Below are 21,981 nucleotides of genomic sequence, written 5' to 3'. Positions count from 1 at the left end.
TAATATTTCCAAGTTTTGTAGCAAAATGGGGTTTGATTCTTGGTGCTACGTGTAGACCTCCGCAGTGCAGGGGTTGCTAGTGACCTAACAGGGTCTGCTCTGCTTGCTATCGCTGGTGTAGGGCACTGTCTTCTGGCTACACTTCTAGTGAGTCTAGGTAGCACTGGTATGCTGGAGCTCTCAGGACTGCTGCTACTAATTGTGGGCATGGACAAATAGGAGAAACCGGAGCATGATTATATAAGAAGAAAGTACTTTATTAGAACAAAATAGTTAATTGATTAAAAACAGCAGTAACATACAGAGGTGTATAGTAGTACCATGATACACACGTAGGAGGGCTCCCACCCCTCTAACATCCCCTATAACAAGTCTCAAAGAAAAAAACTTTCCATATCATGTAGCCTGGTTGAGTGACCGCTAGGTAGTAAAGTGCTAATAGGTTCTATCATAAATGGATTAAAGCAGGTCCACTTACCAGGGTACAAGAAGGGGGAGATGGAGGAGCAGGGTCTCACCCAAGTACCAGCTCCCCTAATTGTGGGCATGGCAGATTCACTGACAGCAGAGGGAGGACTTGCCGATTCAACTGTTGGCCTGGCATCCTCTGTTGGAATCTGCTGTGGCTGAGTTACGGCTGGGATTGCGTCGGCTATTGGAATCTGTTGGTGCAGAGTCTCTTTTGGCTCCAGATGATCTGGCATCACATTTGGTTCCGGCAGTTTCGGCTGACGAAACGTCAAGACAGGTACCACGATTGCCTGATTTATTTGAGTCCAAGACTGGGGAAAGTCGCCAAGAACAGTGTGTATCACCTTCTCCTCTTCCACTGGTGGAGACATTCCTGGATCTGTTCCTCTATCTCTCAACTTGTCAGGGCATACTTTGAGGTGGTCCCTGGATATTGCTGTAGACGTTTCTCCTCCATCTTTGCTGATGAGACAGACCTTTGTATTGTCAAAGTCGGATGGCAGGACAGTATATGGTTCTGCTTCCCATTGGTTGTCAAGTTTGTGTAGTCTCCTTTTCTATTTGAGTACCTGTTCACCTGGTGACAAGGGAACTGCAGGAGCATGCTGGTTGTAGTCCCTTTCTTGTTTTTGTCTGGCTTGGGCTAGACTTCTTTCCACGCATTCCTGTACTTTGGGGTACCTTTGCTGCCTTTCTGTATCCCAATCTGCATCTGGCAAGGTATCTTCTGGGGTTAGGACCCCCATGTCTAGATCAACAGGTAACTTGCTGGATCTTCCCCTCATCAGGTATGCTGGGGTACAGTTGGTGGAATTCACTGGGATGTGGTTGTACATGTCTAACAAATCGGGCAACTTTGCTGGCCATAAGTTCCGTTCCTCCACAGGCAAGGTCTTCAGTAAGTCGATTACCACTTGGTTCATCTAATGAAGCCTGCTCTTATCGTGAATTGTCTGACTACGCCTTTGCTTTCGCCCACCTGTACCTCGTATCCATATCTCTGACCCTCCGGTCAGCTGCTGCAGACTCGGGAACTGCTGTGGACTGGTACATGGTAATTATCTGTGGCCAAGCCTATCCTCACCATCAGACGCTTTAGTGAATACCTGGTAGTTAATTAATCATGCCGCTCCAGGATTAGCCTGGTCCGTAGGACAGTGGGTCCATACCCACCAGCGTTACACCCAAAGCTTTCCAATATATAATAAGTATAATAAGTGTAATAAAGTATATGAATAATTGGTAATAAAGTAACTTTGGCTGACTGTAATCATCATCTCATCATTTTCTAGACTCCACAGTTCATGTTTACTCTCTTGTGACCTTCTATGCTCTTGGTCAATAATGAGTAGAGATACTAAAATGGCACAATTTACATGACTACTCCATTTTTATATTCTGCCAGCTATAAATCTCCCACAATCTCTTCAACTCATTAAATAGAAATAATTAGCAGGTGTCCAATAATGTAACAAGGTTACAGGAAATTAGGCTGAAAAGTCACACTGCCTTCTCTGCTGCGAACTGCAGTCTGTCTCTTTCCTCCAACCATGAAGTAGTTAATTGCATATTTGAGTGATATTAAAATTCATATTTAATTCATCTGGATATTATTAACATGGCTCTTAGCTAGAAATAATTGATGACACAAACTGTTTTACTTCAATTTAAAAAAATAAATATTTATAATGTACATTTATGTTCGCTCGGTGCCTTCTGAGAATTTTGGATCCTTTTAGTTAATGGTGTCTTAGGAACTGGCGAACGAAATTATGCATAAAGCGTGGCTCTTTCTAAGAGTTCTACTATTACTAATCCTCTTACAAGAAAGCATTTTAATCCTATACTGCTCATACAGTGCAGGTACTCGAGAATTGAAAACATCAATTAGGGGTGAAGAGAAACAAGATTGCAATGAATAGCATGCCGCAAACATTTGAGTCAACACATCGCAGGTGAAAAATAGCCAATAAAGGGCATTCTGGGAGAATAATGGAGTTAGATTACATGCAAAGAGCACATGTTCATTTCTCCTGGTAGCTAGTGAAAGTAAGAGCCAATAACAGGATAATAGAGAGCAAAATTAAAGTGAACCAAGCAGACAGAACTAACAGGAGCTGAGTGAACGAGCTGACTGTGACCGGAGCGTAAGTGCGATCGATGGTAAGTGTGTGACTTGTGATTCAGTGACTTTGGATTCAGGGATTTTCCAAGAGAGGAATTACTGAATTGCTATCTGTATTTTATTAATATTTTGCATTTATTTTTATTTAACTTTTCTGTCTAGTGCAATCCCCATTAGGAAATGTGCTCCACTATTAATAATGACATCCAGTGTGCATCTTGCCACATGTATGCAGTCCTTGACCAGCCGGTCGAGGGTGCATACTGCTGTGCGAGATGTGAGCACGTTGAGCATTTGGAAGCCCAGATACTGGATCTAAATGTGCAGCTGGCAACACTGAGATCCATAGACAATATGGAAAGGAGTCTTCTGCTCTCTGAGCAGATGCTCAATGGGATAGATGAGGGGGTATGCTAGGATTTAGCTGCAGGACAGTGAAGCAGCAAGCAGGGTGACAGTTAGAAAGTGGGGTAGAGGGAAGAGTGCCGGGGAGGCTAGTCCTGATCTGGCACACCCCAATAAGTTTGCTGAGTTGGCAGATGTGGGGGGTGCCAGTACAGGGGTAGCACTGCTGCTGCAGCCAGGCATGTCCTCTGAAAACCGGGGGAGTGTCTGCTCCAGGGGGAAATCGGAGAGCAGTGCAGGCCAGACAGGTGCTGGTAGTGGGGGACTCAATTATTAGGGGAATAAATAGGGCAATCTGTCACAAAGAAAGGGATCATCGAACGGTGTGCTGCCTACCTGGTGCTCGAGTCTGACATATTGCTGATCGGGTTGACAGATTACTGGGAGGGGCTGGTGAGGACCCAGTGGTCATGGTGCACGTAGGCACAAATGACAAAGTTAGAGATAGGTGGAAGGTCTTAAAGATGATTTCAGGGAATTAGGCTGCAAGCTTAAAGCAAGGACCTCCAAGGTGGTATTTTTTGAAATACTGCCTGTACCATGTGCCACGCGAGAGAGGTAATGGGAGATTAGGGAGGTTAATAAGTGGCTCAAGAATGGGTGTAGGAAGGAGGGGTTTGGGTTCCTGGAGAACTTTGCCGACTTCTCAGTTGGCTACAGGTTCTACGCTAGGGACAGGCTGCACCTCAATGGGGAAGGTGCAGCTGTGCTGGGGGAGAAAATGTCTAGAAGGTTGGAGGAGTGTTTAAACTAGGGATGGGGGAGGCTATTCATTTTACAGGAGGGGAAGATAGGGCAGATAGAGACCTGGGCACAAATAATGAAATTGGGGGTGGGGATGGCAAGGGGGATGGGGTTAAAACAGTTAATAATTTAAGAAAGAATAGAGGTACAGAGAGATACATAAAGTGCATGTATACTAATGCCAGAAGCCTCGCAAAACAAAATGGAGGAATTAGAATTAATGTTGTTGGAGCATAATTATGACATGGTGGGGATATCTGAAACATGGCTGGATGAGAGCCATGACTGGTCTGTTAACTTGCAGGGCTATAATCTGTTCAGAAATGACCAAACAGATAAGCGTGGGGGAGGTGTGTGTCTATATGTAAAATCATCCTTAAAACCCATCCTGCGTGATAATGTAGGTGAATTAAATGAAAATGTAGAGTCCCTGTGGGTGGAGATAAGGGGAGGGAGAAAAAATAATTAATTACTGATAGGGGTTTGTTATAAGTCTCCAAAAATAATGGAAGCAACGGAGAATATCCTCGTAAAGCAAATAGATGAAGCTGCGACTCAAGGAGAAGTCATTATTATGGGGGATTTCAACTACCCTGAAATACATTGGGGACCAGAAATCTGCAGTTCAAGCAAAGGTAATCGGTTTTTGACAACTATGAGAGACAATTACCTTTCACAACTGGTTCAAGACCCAATAAGAAGGGGGGCACTGCTAGACCTAATATTAACCAACAGGCCAGACAGCATATCAAATATAATGGTTGGGGTCACTTGGGTAATAGTGATCACAAAATAATAAGTTTTCATGTATCCTTCAATAAGATGTGTAGTAGAGGGGTTACAAGGACACTAAACTTCAGGAGGGCAGATTTCCAATGGATGAGAGATGATCTTGGTGCAATTAACTGGAACGATATCCTGAGACATAAAAATACACAAAGAAAATGGGAGATGTTTATTAGCATCCTAAATAGGACCTGTGCACAGTATATACCGTATGGGAATAAACATACTAGAAATTGGAGGAAACCAATATGGCTAAATAGAGCTGTAAGGGGCGCAATAAGAGAATTAAAGGAAGAAGGTATTGATGAGGCATTAAATAAATGCAGAAAATTAAATAAATTCTGTAAAAAGCAAATCAAGGCAGCAAAGATTGAGACAGAGAGACTCATTGCCAGAGAGAGTAAAAATAATCCCAAAATATTCTTTAACTACGTAAATAGTAAGAAACTAAAAAATGATAGTGTTGGCCCCCTTAAAATAGTCTGGATGAAGTGGTGGATGAGGATGAGGAAAATTACTTTTTCCAGGACGTCCCCCTGACAGCACATTGGAGGACGTCCTCCTCCTCCTTGCAGGGACAGGAAATACAACACGAGAGGTTAAAAGGTCCCACTCCGCCCCCTTTCCCTCAGTGTTTTTCCTGTCCCTGCATGGAGGGACACACGAGAGGAACAGCGCTATACAGCGTGAAGACTCACCAGAACGGAGGGCTCGGGGGATCGTGCGGCTAGGCCAATATCCTTCCCCCGCAGTAGTAAGCCCCAGGCAGAAACTTCCCGGTGGGGAGTCCCTCTGCCCAGAGACCAGTCGAGTGGACGGGCTCCTGGGTTGAACCGCTTCCTCCCAGGGGGGGGCTCTCGGTTCAGGCGCCAGGAGAAGAGGCGCCGCATGGGGAAAAAATCCGGCACCAGCAGCAGGTGCGAGTGTTCCACAGCGTGGAACGCGAAAGGAAGAACTCATATACCGGACAGGACTTCCGGTATCAGCGCAGGTAAGGTGACGTCATATCCGGGGGCGCGCCTCGTCGCTCTCTCCTCCCGGCATCTCAGCGTGCATTCCACCTGGTGGAACGCGGAAGTGAGCGTCTTTAAAGGCGCAAAACACAGCGCTGCAGATTCCCAGCCAGCGTTCCTTCCAGTGTGAGGAGCGCCAGATTTGAAATTCGGGAGTAGCGATTTGGCTGCAGGACACAGGATTGTGTGGTCGGTGCGAGCCATACTGTTGCAATATGCCAGAGACTAAGGGTGAGTGCGGCAGATGCTGCTATATCCCTCATTTAATCCAAAGGGATACAAAAAGTATCAAACACTGTAGTATATGTGTATTTTCAATAAAAATTGTCACTCTTTTATACCATCTCTTGAGTGGTGTGTTTGATACTTTTTGTATCCCTTTGGATTAGTGTAAGATTTACACACCCCTTATATGCTTCCTATGGGACTTCCTATCCTGGTGGAGGAACCCTGTGAGTAGCAATATTATGTTTATGGACATTTTTGTTTATGCTATTTTTGTTGTGTTTTTCACAGCTATTGATCCTAAACATATGGATTACCGAGCCCGCGATGAAGCGTGGCTACACAAATTAAATGAGGTATTTAAGGACGACCCGAGTCCGATTTTAAATGGCAGAGATATGCAGGAACAAACAGCCTGCCTTAAAGATCTCCTCCACAAACGCACTAAGGTGTGGTGGAACCGTGCGTTCTTAGAACGCTATATATCTACAAATTTTATCCCACGTGGTCTGCGGGTGCAGATTTTCCCCTCGTTTGTGGTTAATGATGAAGAATTGAAAGACAAATGGGAAAAAGTTGCTGATGGCTGTTCTAGAGGATTCATGGAGATCTTGATGCAAATAGATGATGCCAAATTGAAAGACATCGAAAAAGATATTGAAGATGTTCAAAATGATCTTAAAAAAGAATTATCAGGGGTGGCACTGGAGGAATTTAATAAAGATATTGAGTTATGTTTTCAAAAGTGGGAAAAAGAGATGGTGACTGTAAAATCTCGTAAATTTCAGCGGGATAATCTTGATTCCCAGAATAAGACAGTATATAGATGGAGGAGAACTAATAAAACTGGACGAATGAACTGGTCAAGGTCAGGGTCAGTGTCATCCGCCATGTCTGCGGAGGAATTAAGATCTAGTGCCAGTGCCCCCCCGGTTGAAAATTTACCTACATCATCAAGCTCCAGAAATCCCAGGAGAAATAATAAATTCAATAAAGGGATAATTACTCCTCCACAACAATATTACAAGAAAACCCGCAGTGCTCGTAATAACTTGGAGGTAATCAATCTTTCATCACACACGTTATCCCAAGCACAATTGGAGGTTCTTGGTCTTGGTTTATCCTTTTCTCCTACTAACAATTTTCATTATTTTACAGCGGTAAAGGATCTCCACCTTTTTTGCCGCAAGCTTGTCCTGAGGAGGCTACACCATCGGTCTGGCGGGGATGTCGACGTCTGTGGTGACACTGAGCTGGAGGCATTAGAGGTATTGGAGGGCCTATTAAACGAGCAGGATGGTGATAATGCGGTGGGGTTTCCGAATGCTGTTGTGCCCAGATCTAGGACGTTTCCCCCTTTGTCCGTTTGCCCACAGATTGATATCTTTGCGCGTCTGGTGACTGAGGATTTTAGAAAAATATCGACTAAAATAAGACGGGATAACCTTGGTCCCGAGTACAGACGCGCTCTTAAACAACTAAAATTATTAGATGACGTGGTAATTAAATCAGCGGACAAGGGGGGAAATGTCGTGATCTGGCCAACTGATAAGTATGAAAAGGAAGCATTGAAACAACTTAAAGATAAAAATTACTATTCGATGCTTCCTCATAACCCCATGACCGCTTTCTCACATCTGCTCGATACCATCTTGACCCAGGCCTGGGAAAAAGGGCTTATCCCAAAAAAAATTCTGGATGGTTTAATGACGAAATTTCCAAAGGTCCCGACTTTTTACCTCCTTCCGAAGGTCCACAAGGATCCGGTCGACCCACCTGGGCGTCCCATAGTCTCTGGCATGGGAGGGCTGTGCGACCCTGTGTGTAAATTTATCGATTATTATTTGAAACCTTTGGTCAAAACGCTGCCCTCCTATGTCAGGGACTCTGCGGATGTCTTGGTGAGGGTTGATGGTCTTTGTTTGGACTCTGACATGCTCCTTGTCACCGCAGACGTCGAGTCCCTTTACACGTGCATTGACCATCAACATGGTATTGAGGCCGCACGATATTTCCTGGAGATGAGCAGTCTGGACGGATCCTTTGTTGATCTTTTGCTTGAACTATTACAATTTGTATTACATCATAATTTCTTCACTTTCAGGGACCGGTTTTACCTGCAGAAGCGCGGCACTGCCATGGGGGCGGCGTGTGCGCCCGCCTACGCCAACCTCTTCCTTGGATTTTGGGAGAGGGAGGTTTTTGGTGTGGACGGGGCATGCGCCGCCGACCATGTGCAGTGCTGGTTTCGTTATATTGATGAACTTCTCATTATTTGGCAGGGACCGGTCCCGGAACTGGAGAAGTTCATGTCATTTTTGAATAATAATGCCTATAATATTAGGCTTTCTTATAAATGGCATGAACGTAAGATTGATTTCTTAGATATTGCTTTATCAGTTGACGACTGGGGATCTGTCCATACTGACATCTTCAGGAAAGAAACATCTGTCAACTCTTTTCTTCATGCCTCCTCAGGACATGCTCATTCAACCATTAAAGCCATCCCCATTGGCCAATTTCTTAGAGCAAAACGTACATGCTCTACGGTGGACAGGTTTGAAGAGCAGGCCAAGGATCTAAAAAATCGTTTTTCAGAAAGAGGATATAGCCAGAGATATATTAAGCGTGGTTATCACCGTGCTAAATATACCCCACGTCAGCAATTGCTATGTGGGTCTGGCGCTCAAACCAACAAAGGTGATACCCAAGTCAGGTTTATATCAACATTTAACTGTCAGTGGGACACCATGCGCCAGATTCTCAATAGACATTGGCCTGTTCTTCAAACCGATCCCATATTAAATAAAGAAATTTCCACAAGACCTCTTATTACTGCTAGAAGGAGCAAAAATCTCAAGGATCAATTGGTGAGAAGTCACTATGTGGCTTCACACAAGAGTTTTTTTGGTAACTCCAAGCAGAAATGGGGCTGTTTCCCGTGTGGGAACTGTATGGCATGTAATCTATCCAATATTATAAGGGCCAAGACCTTCAAAAATGCTGTGGGGACGCATGAATACAATATTGTTCATTATATATCCTGCACCACCTCATATGTTGTATACTTTGCGCAGTGCCCCTGTTCCAAAATCTATATTGGTTTAACAACTAGGGAATTGCGCATTAGAGTAAGAGAACATGTGAGGGACATCTTGGCTGCGAAAGAGGTGGAGGATGTGTCTATGCTAAAAACGCTGCCCAAACACTTTTTACTACACCATAACTCTGACCCCCGAGGCCTTAAGGTTAAAGGCATTGATAGGATCCATGGGGGGATCAGAGGGGGCAACTTGAAGCAGTTATTAGCACAAATGGAAACAAGGTGGACTGTGGAACTCGGTACTATGTCCCCTGTAGGGCTCAATGAGAAACTGAGTTTCGCTCCATTTTTATAGATCTCTGCTTTTTAAATTTAAATTTTTGTGTTCTTGTCTTTAATTGTTCTCTTTTTTTCTCCTTTATGTTTTTTATTTTTAGTAATAAGTTTGGAAACTTGCCCAATAATAAATATTCTGGCCTGAAACATCTGCTACTTCATATCACCATGATATCCGTGTTAATCAATGTTCTGCATCGGAAGAGAATACTATTGCATCTTTTAATCTGAGAAATACGCATAAATCATGATTTGGGGACATGGAGAGCTGAAATGTGGACTTTTTTGCGATGATATTATAATATTGTTCTCCTGTCATATGTGTACTCTCATTATTTGTGATATGATGTTTTTGATATGGGATGTTCCCTAAAGTATCTATATAAGAATGTTTTTTCATATGGTGGTGGTGTTACCTCCCTTTTCTTCTTCCTTTATATGATGCGGTCCTTATCGCTGGGGCCCGGGCTGTTATGCCTGCATGATCGGCTAGTTATTTCATCTGCCTGAAGGGTGACCCTAACAAAATGGTGACGCGCATGCGCATCGCGCCCGGGAACCACCATGTTGTTGAAGGCCTCTTTACCATCGGCTGTGCGGACATGACGTCATGGAGGATTTCCTCCCCGCACGCCGATTGTGAGTGCCGGAAACAGCGATGGTCAGGAACCGGAGGCGGCGGTGCCATGCGCGACATAATGCTAGCAGGTGCAGTAATCACTATGCACTATAAATTGGAGCTTGCAGTAAAGACAGGACATGCACAATCTCTCTCCCCTTGATAAAGCGGAAAACGCGAAACGCGCGTCGGGGTTCCTTTGTGAGGCTGAGGATAGACAGGCGGATTCCATGGGTATGTATATACAACCATACTAGCTTTCTTTTGCATTGGCACTTTGCATTGGCACTTTATATTTTGGCTAAGATGGCCACTCCTTATGCAGTTCACTAAGGAGTTAGTCCAGTATGGATATTTATTTCATCCCCATAGCCTGTACTACTACTACTATCTACCTCATGTCTTCAGTCTTTGTGCACTTTACTCGGGTATTATCCTTCCTCTTACTGGTCTTTTGTTATTTTTGTTTTTATCAATTACTGTAGTATATGTGTATTTTCAATAAAAATTGTCACTCTTTTATACCATCTCTTGAGTGGTGTGTTTGATACTTTTTGTATCCCTTTGGATTAGTGTAAGATTTACACACCCCTTATATGCTTCCTATGGGACTTCCTATCCTGGTGGAGGAACCCTGTGAGTAGCAATATTATGTTTATGGACATTTTTGTTTATATCCCTCATTTGTTTGATAAAGTCACATATTTATATGGGGCATTTCTCAACAGAGAGTGTGGAGGACAGAAATGAGGAGACAGGGGTAAGTGCGCAGTGCGCAGACTACCTATATACGCCCGCACGCACACTGAGCCATTCTTATTCTTATTATAGGATAAAGAGGCCACTCAGACTCCCCTCTCTCAGGCAAAAAAGTCGGGCAAAGTGTTGACAAAATCTAAGAGGTGCTCCATATGTAATGTGAAGCTTGCAGAAGCATACAAGAAAGCTCTCTGCAGTTCTTGTATCACTAAGGTTGTCAGAGATGAACAACCAGCAATGTTATCGGAGATGAGGAGTCTAATCCGTGAGGAGATCCAAAGTTCTTTGGCCTCTATGTCGCAACGGGATATGGGCAGTCCGAGTCCAGCCCGTAAGAGACCAAGAAGGGATCCAGAACAGGAAGACCAGGAGGGTTCTTCGGAAGCGGAGTCGGAATACAGAGATTTTGACCAGGAAGAAGGAGAATTGCCATTGGAAGAACAGGAGCAAGGGAGAAGGTATTACTTTCCAGTAGAAGACACAGAAGAGCTGGTTCAAGCGGTCAGAAGTACCATGCAGATAAAGGAAGATCCACGTCCAAGATCTAGACAAGATCAGATGTTCGGAGGTCTCACATATCAAGAACGAACAGTGTTTCCGGTGAGCGACCATATTCGTCGAATGATATCTCAGGAATGGAAAGATGCGGAACGTAGATTGGTGATGTCGAGAGAGTTTAAAAATCGTCTTCCATTCGATCCAGAAGAGATCAAGACATGGGAAGAAATTCCTAAAGTACAGTTAGGTCCATATATATTTGGACAGAGACAACATTTTTCCAATTTTGGTTATAAACCACATTACCACAATGAATTTTAAACAAAACAATTCAGATGCAGTTGAAGTTCAGACTTTCAGCTTTCATTTGAGGGTATCCACATTAAAATTGGATGAAGAGTTTAGGAGTTTCAACTCCTTAACATGTGCCACCCTGTTTTTAAAGGGACCAAAAGTAATTGGACAGATTCAATAATTTTAACTAAAATGTTCAATTCTAGTACTTGGTTGAAAACCCTCTGTTGGCAATGACTGCCTGAAGTCTTGAACTCATGGACATCACCAGACGCTGTGTTTCCTCCTTTTTGATGCTCTGCCAGGCCTTCACTGTGGTGGTTTTCAGTTGCTGTTTGTTTGTGGGCCTTTCTGTCTGAAGTTTAGTCTTTAACAAGTGAAATGCATGCTCAATTGGGTTGAGATCAGGTGACTGACTTGGCCATTCAAGAATATTCCACTTCTTTGATTTAATAAACTCCTGGGTTGCTTTGGCTTTATGTTTTGGGTCATTGTCCATCTGTAGTATGAAACGACGACCAATCAGTTTGGCTGCATTTGGCTGGATCTGAGCACACAGTATGTCTCGGAATACCTCAGAATTCATTCGGCTGCTTCTGTCCTGTGTCACATCATCAATAAACACTAGTGACCCAGTGCCACTGGCAGCCATGCATGCCCAAGCCATCACACTGCCTCCGCCGTGTTTTACAGATGATGTGGTATGCTTTGGGTCATGAGCTGTACCACGCCTTTGCCATGCTTTTCTCTTTCCATCATTCTGGTAGAGGTTGATCTTGGTTTCATCTGTCCAAAGAATGTTCTTCCAGAACTGTGCTGGCTTTATTAGATGTTTTTTAGCAAAGTTCAGTCTAGCCTTTTTATTCTTGATGCTTATGAGTGGCTTGCACCGTGCAGTGAACCCTCTGTATTTACTTTCATGCAGTCTTCTCTTTATGGTAGATTTGGATATTGATACGCCGACCTCCTGGAGAGTGTTGTTCACTTGGTTGGCTGTTGTGAATGGATTTCTCCTCACCATGGAGATTATTCTGCGATCATCCACCACTGTTGTCTTCCGTGGGCGCCCAGGTCTTTTTGCATTGATGAGTTCACCAGTGCTTTCTTTCTTTCTCAGGATGTAACAAACTGTAGATTTTGCCACTCCTAATATTGTAGCAATTTCTCGGATGGGTTTTTTCTCTGTTTTCACAGCTTAAGGATGGCTTGATTCACCTGCAAGGAGAGCTCCTTTGACCGCATGTTTACTTCACAGCAAAACCTTCCAAATGCAAACACCACACCTCAAATCAACTCCAGGCCCTTTATCTGCTTAATTGAGAATGACATAACGAAGGGATTGCCCACACCTGCCCATGAAATAGCCTTGGAGTCAATTGTCCAATTACTTTTGGTCCCTTTAAAAACAGGGTGGCACATGTTAAGGAGTTGAAACTCCTAAACCCTTCATCCGATTTTAATGTGGATACCCTCAAATGAAAGCTGAAAGTCTGAACTTCAACTGCATCTGAATTGTTTTGTTTAAAATTCATTGTGGTAATGTCTGTAACCAAAATTAGAAAAATGTTGTCTCTGTCCAAATATATATGGACCTAACTGTAGATGTCCCCATAGCCAAGGTGGCAAAGAAGACATCCATACCTTTTGAGGATTCTTCTAGCCTCAAGGATGCAATGGACCGCAAAGCGGATATCCTGTTACGTCGAGCCTGGGAGACTTCAGCAGCTTTAATAAAGACTAACATCGCAGCCACGTCAGTAGCAAGATCCATGTTCCTATGGATGGAACAATTGGAAGAACATTTGATTAATAAAACACCAAGGGCTGATATAATTTCATCCCTACCTATCATAAAGTCAGCCACGGCCTTCATGGCTGACACTTCGGCTGAATCAGTTAGATTCGCGGCTAGAAATAGCTCTCTGTCAAATGCAGCCCGAAGGGCCATTTGGCTTAGATCTTGGTCGGGGGATAATGCATCCAAAAATAAATTGTGTGCCATCCCATTCACAGGCTCTAGAATATTTGGTCAGGCTTTAGATGACATTCTAGAATCTGCAGCTGACAGTAAAAAAGGGTTCCCTGAGGATTAACCTAGGAGGTTTCAGCCCTTTCGGAGAAGGCCACTTCCCCCCCCCTCCCCCATGCAGACAACCGGAGTATAGAGAGCAGTGGAGATCAGGCAGAGGAACATTTAGGAGTTCTTACGCCCAGAACAGGAGGGGAAGACCCTCCCTTTTTGGTTCAAGTTATAGACCAAGAAAGCAATGACGCCATAGGCATAGGCGGGAGACTAAGCTTCTTTTTAAGTCACTGGAATCAGATATCAGACAACAGTTATGTCCTCAAAATAATCTCAGACGGTTACAGAATAGAGCTGATTTCCTGCGTACCGCAAAGGGTTATTGCACCAACAGTGGTAGCTACAAATTCCCCAATGTTCTCAGACCTACAAGATCTGTACAAATCCCGGGTTATAGTTCGGGTTCCCGTTCCGGAACTAGGCACAGGTCATTATTCCTCCCTATTTTCAATTCCAAAAGCGTCGGGAGGGTCCCGTACAATAATAAATTTGAAACCTCTGAATGCATACGTCAGGTACAAAAAATTCAGAATGGAATCAATCAGGTCAACCATTCACCTGATAAACAAGGATTCGGTAATGTGCACTCTCGATTTGAAGAGTGCGTATTATCAGGTTCCAATTCACCCCTCATCTCAGGAGCTTCTGAGATTCTCGGTGAGTTTTCCGGACCAAACCTGTCACTTCCAATTTCAATGCCTCCCGTTCGGTCTTGCATCGGCTCCAAGAATTTTCACGAAATTAGTAGCAGAAGTAGTGGCTTTCCTAAGAAACCAAGGAATAACAATAATTCCGTACTTGGACGATTTTCTCATCGTAGCACGGACAGAGGTCATTCTGCTGCAACACAGAGATCGGGTTATAGCAGTTTTGGAACACCTAGGATGGGTGGTAAACCGGAAAAAGTCTCATCTAAGGCCAGAGACCCGAAAGATCTTTCTGGGAGTACTCCTGGATTCTACAACCAGACAATCCTTCTTGCCAAGGGACAAACGAATCTCTCTAATAAAATGATTCTACGGTTCCAAAAAAGACCACTTACGATAAGAATGGCCATGGAGATCTTGGGGAAGATGACAGCTTGCATCCCGTGTGTCAGATGGGCTCAGGCGCACTCAAGACCTTTACAAGAGCAAGTACTCTCGGTGTGGGATCGTTCTCGTTCATCACTAGACAGGAGGATGCTCCTTTCAATGAAGGCAAGAAAATCTCTACGATGGTGGACCCAGGACTACAATTTAAAAATGGGCATCCCTTGGATATCATCCCCTTGTGTGGTAATCACCATGGACGCAAGTCAGTGGGGATGGGGAGCACACTTGGAAGGAAGATTCTTTCAGGGCAAGTGGCCCGAAGAAATCAGTCGGATGTCATCAAATTACAGAGAGCTATATGCAGCTTGGGAAGCCCTCAGAAGAAACTACTCATGTCTAAAGGACAAACACGTAAAGATTTTATCAGACAACGTGACAGCAGTATCCTTTTTGAGACATCAAGGCGGGTCCAGACACAGGGCGCTTCAAAATCTAGCGCAAAGAATATTTTCCTGGGCAGAGAACGTGGTTCTATCAATAACAGCAGTGCATCTAGAAGGATCCCAAAACATCCCAGCCGACTATCTAAGCAGAAAGAAAGTTTATCCAACCGAGTGGGAATTAAATCAAGAAATGTTTCAAATACTATGTCATCGTTGGGGAACGCCCAGGATAGACTTATTCGCCATAAGGAAAAATTCGAAGGTGGCCAGATTTTATTCACTCAACCCTTCAGACATGCCGGAAGCAGTTGATGCCCTAAGCCAAACATGGAACGAACCTCTGTCTTACGCTTTTCCTCCAATAGCACTTATTCCAGTAGTGCTCAGGAAGATTCAAGAGGACCAGGCAACGGTGCTGACGATTGTGCCATTCTGGCCAAAGAGAAGTTGGTTCCCGTTGTTGGGAGCTATGACAGTGAAAGATCCTATCAGACTCCCGGTATGGAAGAATATCATTCATCAGGGGCCGGTTTTGCATCAGGACCCAGAGAGATTACATCTATCAGCATGGATCCTGAAAGGGACATCTTGAAATCCAGAGGTCTTTCAGATGAAGTAATCACAACCATCCAGGCTAGTAGGAAGCCTGTGACCACAGCCATCTACCACAAGATCTGGAGGAAATTCTGTTTGGAAAGTGGCAGGTCGGTCGTGATACCGGGAGCTTTGGATGTTCCTAGAGTCTTAAATTTTTTACAGACTGGCTTTAACTTGGGGCTCAGGCCGAGTACAATTAAAGTCCAGATTTCGGCCCTCAGTACCTTCTTAGATTATCCGTTGGCCTCCCACCCCTGGATAATTAGATTTGTTAGAGCTATCCAGAGATTACGTCCTACTTTAAGACAACTAGCTCCTACATGGGACTTAAATCTGGTCCTCAGGGCTCTATGTAAAGATCCTTATACTCTCGAGGAGGACATGCCCATTTCAATACGTACCTGGAAAACGGCCTTTTTAGTAGCAATTACAACTGCTAAACGTATAGGTGAAATTCAGGCTCTTTCTATCAAGGATCCATACCTTCAAGTTAGAGAGGACCATATAATTCTGAAATTAGATCCAGCTTTTATCCCTAAAATAGCCTCAGCTAAAAACCGTGACCAGGAGATAATTTTACCGTCCTTTTGTGAGAACCCTGCTAATGAAAAAGAACAGACTTTACACTCCCTTGATGTTAGGTGGGCAGTATTAAACTATCTAGAGGCCACTAGCCCCTGGAGGAAAGATCCTAATCTTTTTATTCTTTTTGGGGGTAAGAATAAGGGTAAAAAAGCGTCCAAGGCTTCAATAGCTAGATGGATCACGACCATAATTTCAAAAGCCTACTCATCAGAAGGATTAGCTTGCCCAACAGGGATAAAAGCGCACTCTACTAGGGCTGTTTCAGCATCATGGGCTGAACGGGCAGGAGCGTCCCTAGATCAGATTTGCAAGACCGCAACTTGGGCCAGGGTAAACACATTTTGTAGGCACTATAAATTAGATGTGATGGCAGCTCAGCAAGTGTCATATGGGAGAAAAGTTCTCCAAGCAGTTGTCCCACCCTAAAGGAGTTTTTCTTTGGTATTCTCCAATGTGCTGTCAGGGGGACGTCCTGGAAAATGGGTATTATACCTACCGATAATTCGGTTTCCAGGAGTCCATCCTGACAGCACCGTTATTTCCCCCCCTATTCATGCCAGTGCATATGCTGTAATATGTTTGGTTAATAAAAATTTCAAAGTATATCTATCCATGGTGTGGTACTTGTCAAAACACTGAGGGAAAGGGGGCGGAGTGGGACCTTTTAACCTCTCGTGTTGTATTTCCTGCCCCTGCAAGGAGGACGTCCTCCAATGTGCTGTCAGGATGGACTCCTGGAAACCGAATTATCGGTAGGTATAATACCCATTTTTCAACAGTATTTGCACAAGAAAATCCCATGGCAGACAATATGGTCAGTGATAACAAAAATTCCCGATTAAATGTCATCTGCTTATCCCAGCAGGAAGTACGGCGGCATCTAAAAATCATTAAAATTGACAAATCTCCGGGCCCAGATGGGATACACCCCCCGAGTACTGCAGGAACTAAGAACAGTCATTGATAGACCATTATTTTTAGCCTTTAAAGAGTCCATAATAACAGGGTCTGTACCACAGGACTGGCGTATAGCAAATGTGGTGTCAATATTCAAATAGGGGACAAAAACTGAACTCGGAAATTATAGGCCAGTAAGCTTAATCTCAACTGTGGGTAAAATCCTGGAGGGCATTCTAAGGGATGCTATACTGGAGTATCTGAAGAGGAATAACCTCATGACCCAATGTCAACATGGGTTTACTAGGGACCGTTCATGTCAGACTAATTTGATCAGCTTCTATGAAGAGGTAAGTTCCGGACTGGACCAAAGGAACCCAGTAGATGTAGTGTATATGGACTTTTCAAAAGCTTTTGATACGGTGCCACACAAAAGGTTGATACATAAAATGAGAATAATGGGGATAGGGGAAAATATGTGTAAGTGGGTTAAGAGCTGGCTCAGGGATAGGAAACAAAGGGTGCTTATTAATGGAGCACCCTTGGACTGGGTAGCGGTTAGCAGTGGGGTACCACAGGGGTCAGTATTGGACCCTCTACTTTATAACATATTTATATATGAGGGGACAGTCTAATGACCTTTTTACTCGTAGACCTGAGACGGGGACAAGGGGGCATCCTCAACGTCTGGAGGAAAGAAGGTTTAAGCATAATAACAGACACGGATTCTTTACTGTAAGAGCAGTGAGACTATGGAACTCTCTGCCGTATAATGCTGTAATGACTGATTCATTACTAAAATTTAAGAGGGGACCGGATGCTTTTCTTGAAAAGTATAATGGTACAGGTTATATATACTAGATTCCTTGATAGGGCGTTGATCCAGGGAACTAGTCTGATTGCCGTATGTGGAGTTGGGAAGGAATTTTTTTTCCCCATGGTGGAGCTTACTCTTTGCCATATGGTTTTTTTTTGCCTTCCTCTGGATCAACATGTTAGGGCATGTTAGGTTAGGCTATGGGTTGAACTAGATGGACTTAAAGTCTTCCTTCAACCTTAATAACTATGTTACTAAATTAGTGGACGAAGGGAAAAACTACTATCATTTTAGTTTTTCCAACTAAAGTCATAAGTATGCTTTATGGACAGACACAAAACTAGATTTGCACGCAAAACTTAATATACAGTACATGCATAATATACAAAACATCAGTTAAATGAAAATCATAAGCATGTCATAGAAACAGCTCAGATGACCAAATGTTTTTAGGGTGGTCCCCAATGTATAGCTACAAAACTACAACTCCCAGCATGCTTTTTCTTTTCTATTAAAACTACAACCTCAAGCATATAGAATTATAGTTTTGCAATAGATGCAAAAAGTACATTTTAAGCAATAGATCTTTGAATAATAACAAGTTCCACAATTGGATCCATTAAAGAAAAATGTTCCGCTGCTGAGATAATCTTATAAATGTGCCTCTGCTATATACTGATATTTGTGTGCCAGACAATGCTGAGCTGCTCCAAAGCTCCATACTACAGCTCCTGGCCAGGTGATTAAGCAGAAGTCATCGATGTTAAGTGAGTATACAGACAAAACAGCAAGGGATTACAGCTGCACCTTTCTCAGGTAACACATTTCCCTGCCTGTTTTATCACAGCAGCAAATATTTGTGCCGAGTTAGCTTTCTTAGCTCTTCATAAATCAAGTCAGTGACATATAATGTCAGGGCTTGCTGTAGCTCCTACATTACTAACTTGATTTATGAAGAGTTCAGAGGGCTGGAGATGCAGCAAAAACACTTGCTCCTGTGATAAAACAGGCAAGAAATGTGTTTCCTCAGAAAATAACAGATGTGAACCTCTGCTATTTTCCCTGTGTATGCAATTGTCTGTGGGATGTGCCGACCATAAACTGGAGCAGCTCTGCATGATTAGACACAGCCATTACACAGTACATAGCAGAGGCACATTATTTCATAAGACTATCTCAACACAGGAACATTTTTTAAATAAATCCATATTGTGCAAAGTTAATATTATTCCAAAGTCTATTGATTAAAATGTGCTTTGTTTGTGGGAACCCCTTTAAGTTCCATAAAAATTACTAGTAAGTAAATATATAATATTATATAACCTAGTCTATTCAATGAAAATAATACAGGTATTTATCTAACAGAATATACGGGGCGTTTACCTGGGGTTTTTGGCTGGAGGCAATGATATCCAAAACTGATTTTTGAGTCATCCATGTATCAATATTTGTCAAGTCATATATGCAGTATGATATTGTTCCTATTGTCCAATACACGTTCTTTTGCCGCTTAACAAGATAGCTGAACATCTGTGATAGAAATTATATTGAGCAATAAATCTGTATACGTCTGCTAATATATTGAAGGGAATATCCACAAATTATTTGGAGTTGATCCAGACAAGGCCATTTCATTGAATAGCCATACTGACTAATGGCTAATTAGTGATTAACCTCATGAAGAAATGTGTCACCTTTCCATAGGATAGGTGAGAAGCTTCTGATCGTTGGACTGAAAACATGGAGAAGTAAGGAAAGGAACACAAAGGAGAGTTTGAAAGGAAACATGGAGATCCATGGAGGAGAGTAAATACTGTATAATAGCATAGCTGAGAAGGACAGTGTTACATACCAGCTCTGCAAGGTCTTGATTACATTTACGGCAAGCAGGTACACAGCTAGCAGGTATAGAATCTCCATAACATCTTATGGAAATAAGTTTCTAGAATGTTCTAGAAGATTTATTTGGCAGCTTTGATTCAACATGACTCTATATTGCCAGCAAGCATTTGTCCCGAGCTTAGCTGGCTCAAGTTGTGAAATCTGTCACTCACAGCCTTTTGAGGCTTGATCGCCTGCTGAGCTAGGTGCCAGTTTTCTCTTTGAGGATTTGAGACTGCTAGATGACCTGCTGAGCAAGGTTTCCTGTCCCTGCTGCAGATAGAAAAAGGATTTTACAATCCCATGCCAAATACGATACAAATGATTGGCATGAAATTATACAGTGGGTACGGAAAGTATTCAGACCACTTTACATTTTTAACTCTTTTTTCATTGCAGTCATTTGGTAAATTCAAAAAGGTTCATTTTTGTTCTCATTAATGTACACTCTGCACCCCATGTTGACTGAAAAAAACAGAAATGTAGTAATTTTGCAAATGTATTAAAAAATAAAAACTGAAATATCACATGGTCATAAGTATTCAGACCCTTTGCTCAGACACTCATATTTAAGTCACATGTTGTCCATTTCCTTGTGATCCTCTTTGAGATGGTTCTACTCCTTCATTGGAGTGCAGTTGTGTTTAATTAAACTGATAGCACTTGATTTGGAAAGGTACACACCTGTCTATATGAGACCTCACAGCCCACAGAGCATGTCAGACCAAATGAGAATCATGAGGTCAAAGGAACTGGCTAAGCAGCTCAGAGACAGAATTGTGGCAAGGCACAGATCTGGCCAAGGTTACAACAGAATTTCTGCAGTACTCAAGGTTCCTAAGAGCACAGTGGGCTCCATAATCCTTAAATGGAAGAAGTTTGGGACCACCAGAAGTCTTCCTAGACCTGGCCTCGAGCCAAACTGAGGAATCATGGGAGAAGAGCTTTGGTGAGAGGGGTAAAGAAGAAATCCAAGATCACTGTGGCTGAGCTCCAGAGATGCAATAAGGAGATGGGAGAAAGGTCCCAACTGTCTCTACAGCCCTCCACCCATTCAGGCCTTTATGACAGAGTAACCTGACGGAAGCCTCTGCTCAGTGCAAGACATATAAAAGCCCGCCTAAAGTTTGCTAAAAAACACATGAAGGACTCCCAGACTATGATAAATAAGGTTCTCTGGTCTGATGAGACGAAGACAGACTTTTTTTGGTGATAGTTCTACATAGTATGTGTGGAGAAAACCAGACACTGCTCATCACCTGCCCAATACAATCCCAACAGAGAAACATGCTATGGGGGTGTTTTTCAGCTGCAGGTCAGGACGACTTGTTGTCATTGAAGGAAACATGAATGCGGCCAAGTACAGAGATAGCCTGGATGAAAACCATTTTCAGAGTGCTCTGGACCTCAGACTTGGCCGAAGGTTCACCTTCCAACAAGACAATGACCCTAAGCACACAGCTAAAACAACAAAGGAGTGGCTTCAGAACAACTCTGTGATCATTCTTGACTGGCCCAGCCAGAACCCTGACCTAAACCCAATTGAGCATCTCTGGAGAGACCTCAAAATGGCTGTCCACCAACATTCACCATCCAACCTGACGGAACTGGAGAGGATCTGCAAGGAAGAATGGCAGAGGATCCCCAAATCCAGGTGTGAAAAACTTGTTGCAAAGGGTCTGAATACTCATGACCATATGATATTTCAGTCTTTCTTTTTTAATAAATTTGCAAAAATTTCTACATTTCTGGGTTTTTTTCAGTCAAGATGGGGTGCAGAGTGTACATTAATGAGAACAAAAATTAACTTTTTTTAATTTGCCAAATGGCTGCAAGGAAACAGAGTAAAAAATTTAAAGGGGTCTGAATACTTTCCTTACCCACTGTATCTCCAATATTCTTCATAGAAAGCTGGTGACCACTGAGAACACTTAATCACTGCATTTATTAGCTGTTTAATTCCTGCCTATTCCAACACTCCAGAGTATGAAATAATTTCTATAATGGTAAAAAAAAAAAATAGTGTGTATAGAATGACTTTAACAATTGGGCATTTGGAATTTTGACTAAATCCCTTTTTGCATATTTGCCTTAAATCTCAGAAAAAAAAGATATAATGGTTTCTGAATTATAAATACATATTTTTAAACATTTCTCAATGTCAAAATAATTTTCTTTCCAGATATCCAGCACACATCTCTCATATGTGTTGGCACACTGCATTATTTATGGTCTCCCAAGAAAATGGGATTTTGGAAAGTTAAAGTAAAAAGACAGCCACTACTTATAGTCAGAATAGCAGATCAGATGAATAATTGAAGAGTTT

The 21,981-nt window shown here is 42.8% G+C and overlaps 1 protein-coding gene across 1 annotated transcript in view; it reads right to left on the bottom strand.

Annotated features, from left to right (window-relative positions):
* LOC143810019 (transient receptor potential cation channel subfamily V member 6-like) overlaps positions 1-21,981 on the bottom strand; it is a 216,672-nt gene that overhangs the window by 100,768 nt on the left and 93,923 nt on the right. The window contains exon 9 of the mRNA XM_077292933.1: positions 19,158-19,304. Within this exon, the coding sequence (XP_077149048.1) occupies positions 19,158-19,304 (147 nt within the window). The remainder of the gene's footprint in view (positions 1-19,157; positions 19,305-21,981) is intronic.

This window comes from Ranitomeya variabilis, chromosome 2, assembly GCF_051348905.1.
Source record: "Ranitomeya variabilis isolate aRanVar5 chromosome 2, aRanVar5.hap1, whole genome shotgun sequence".
In the NCBI taxonomy this organism is placed as follows: Eukaryota; Metazoa; Chordata; class Amphibia; order Anura; family Dendrobatidae; genus Ranitomeya; species Ranitomeya variabilis.
Note: the sequence above shows the minus strand (reverse complement) of the source record. Positions and strands in the feature narration are given on the sequence as shown.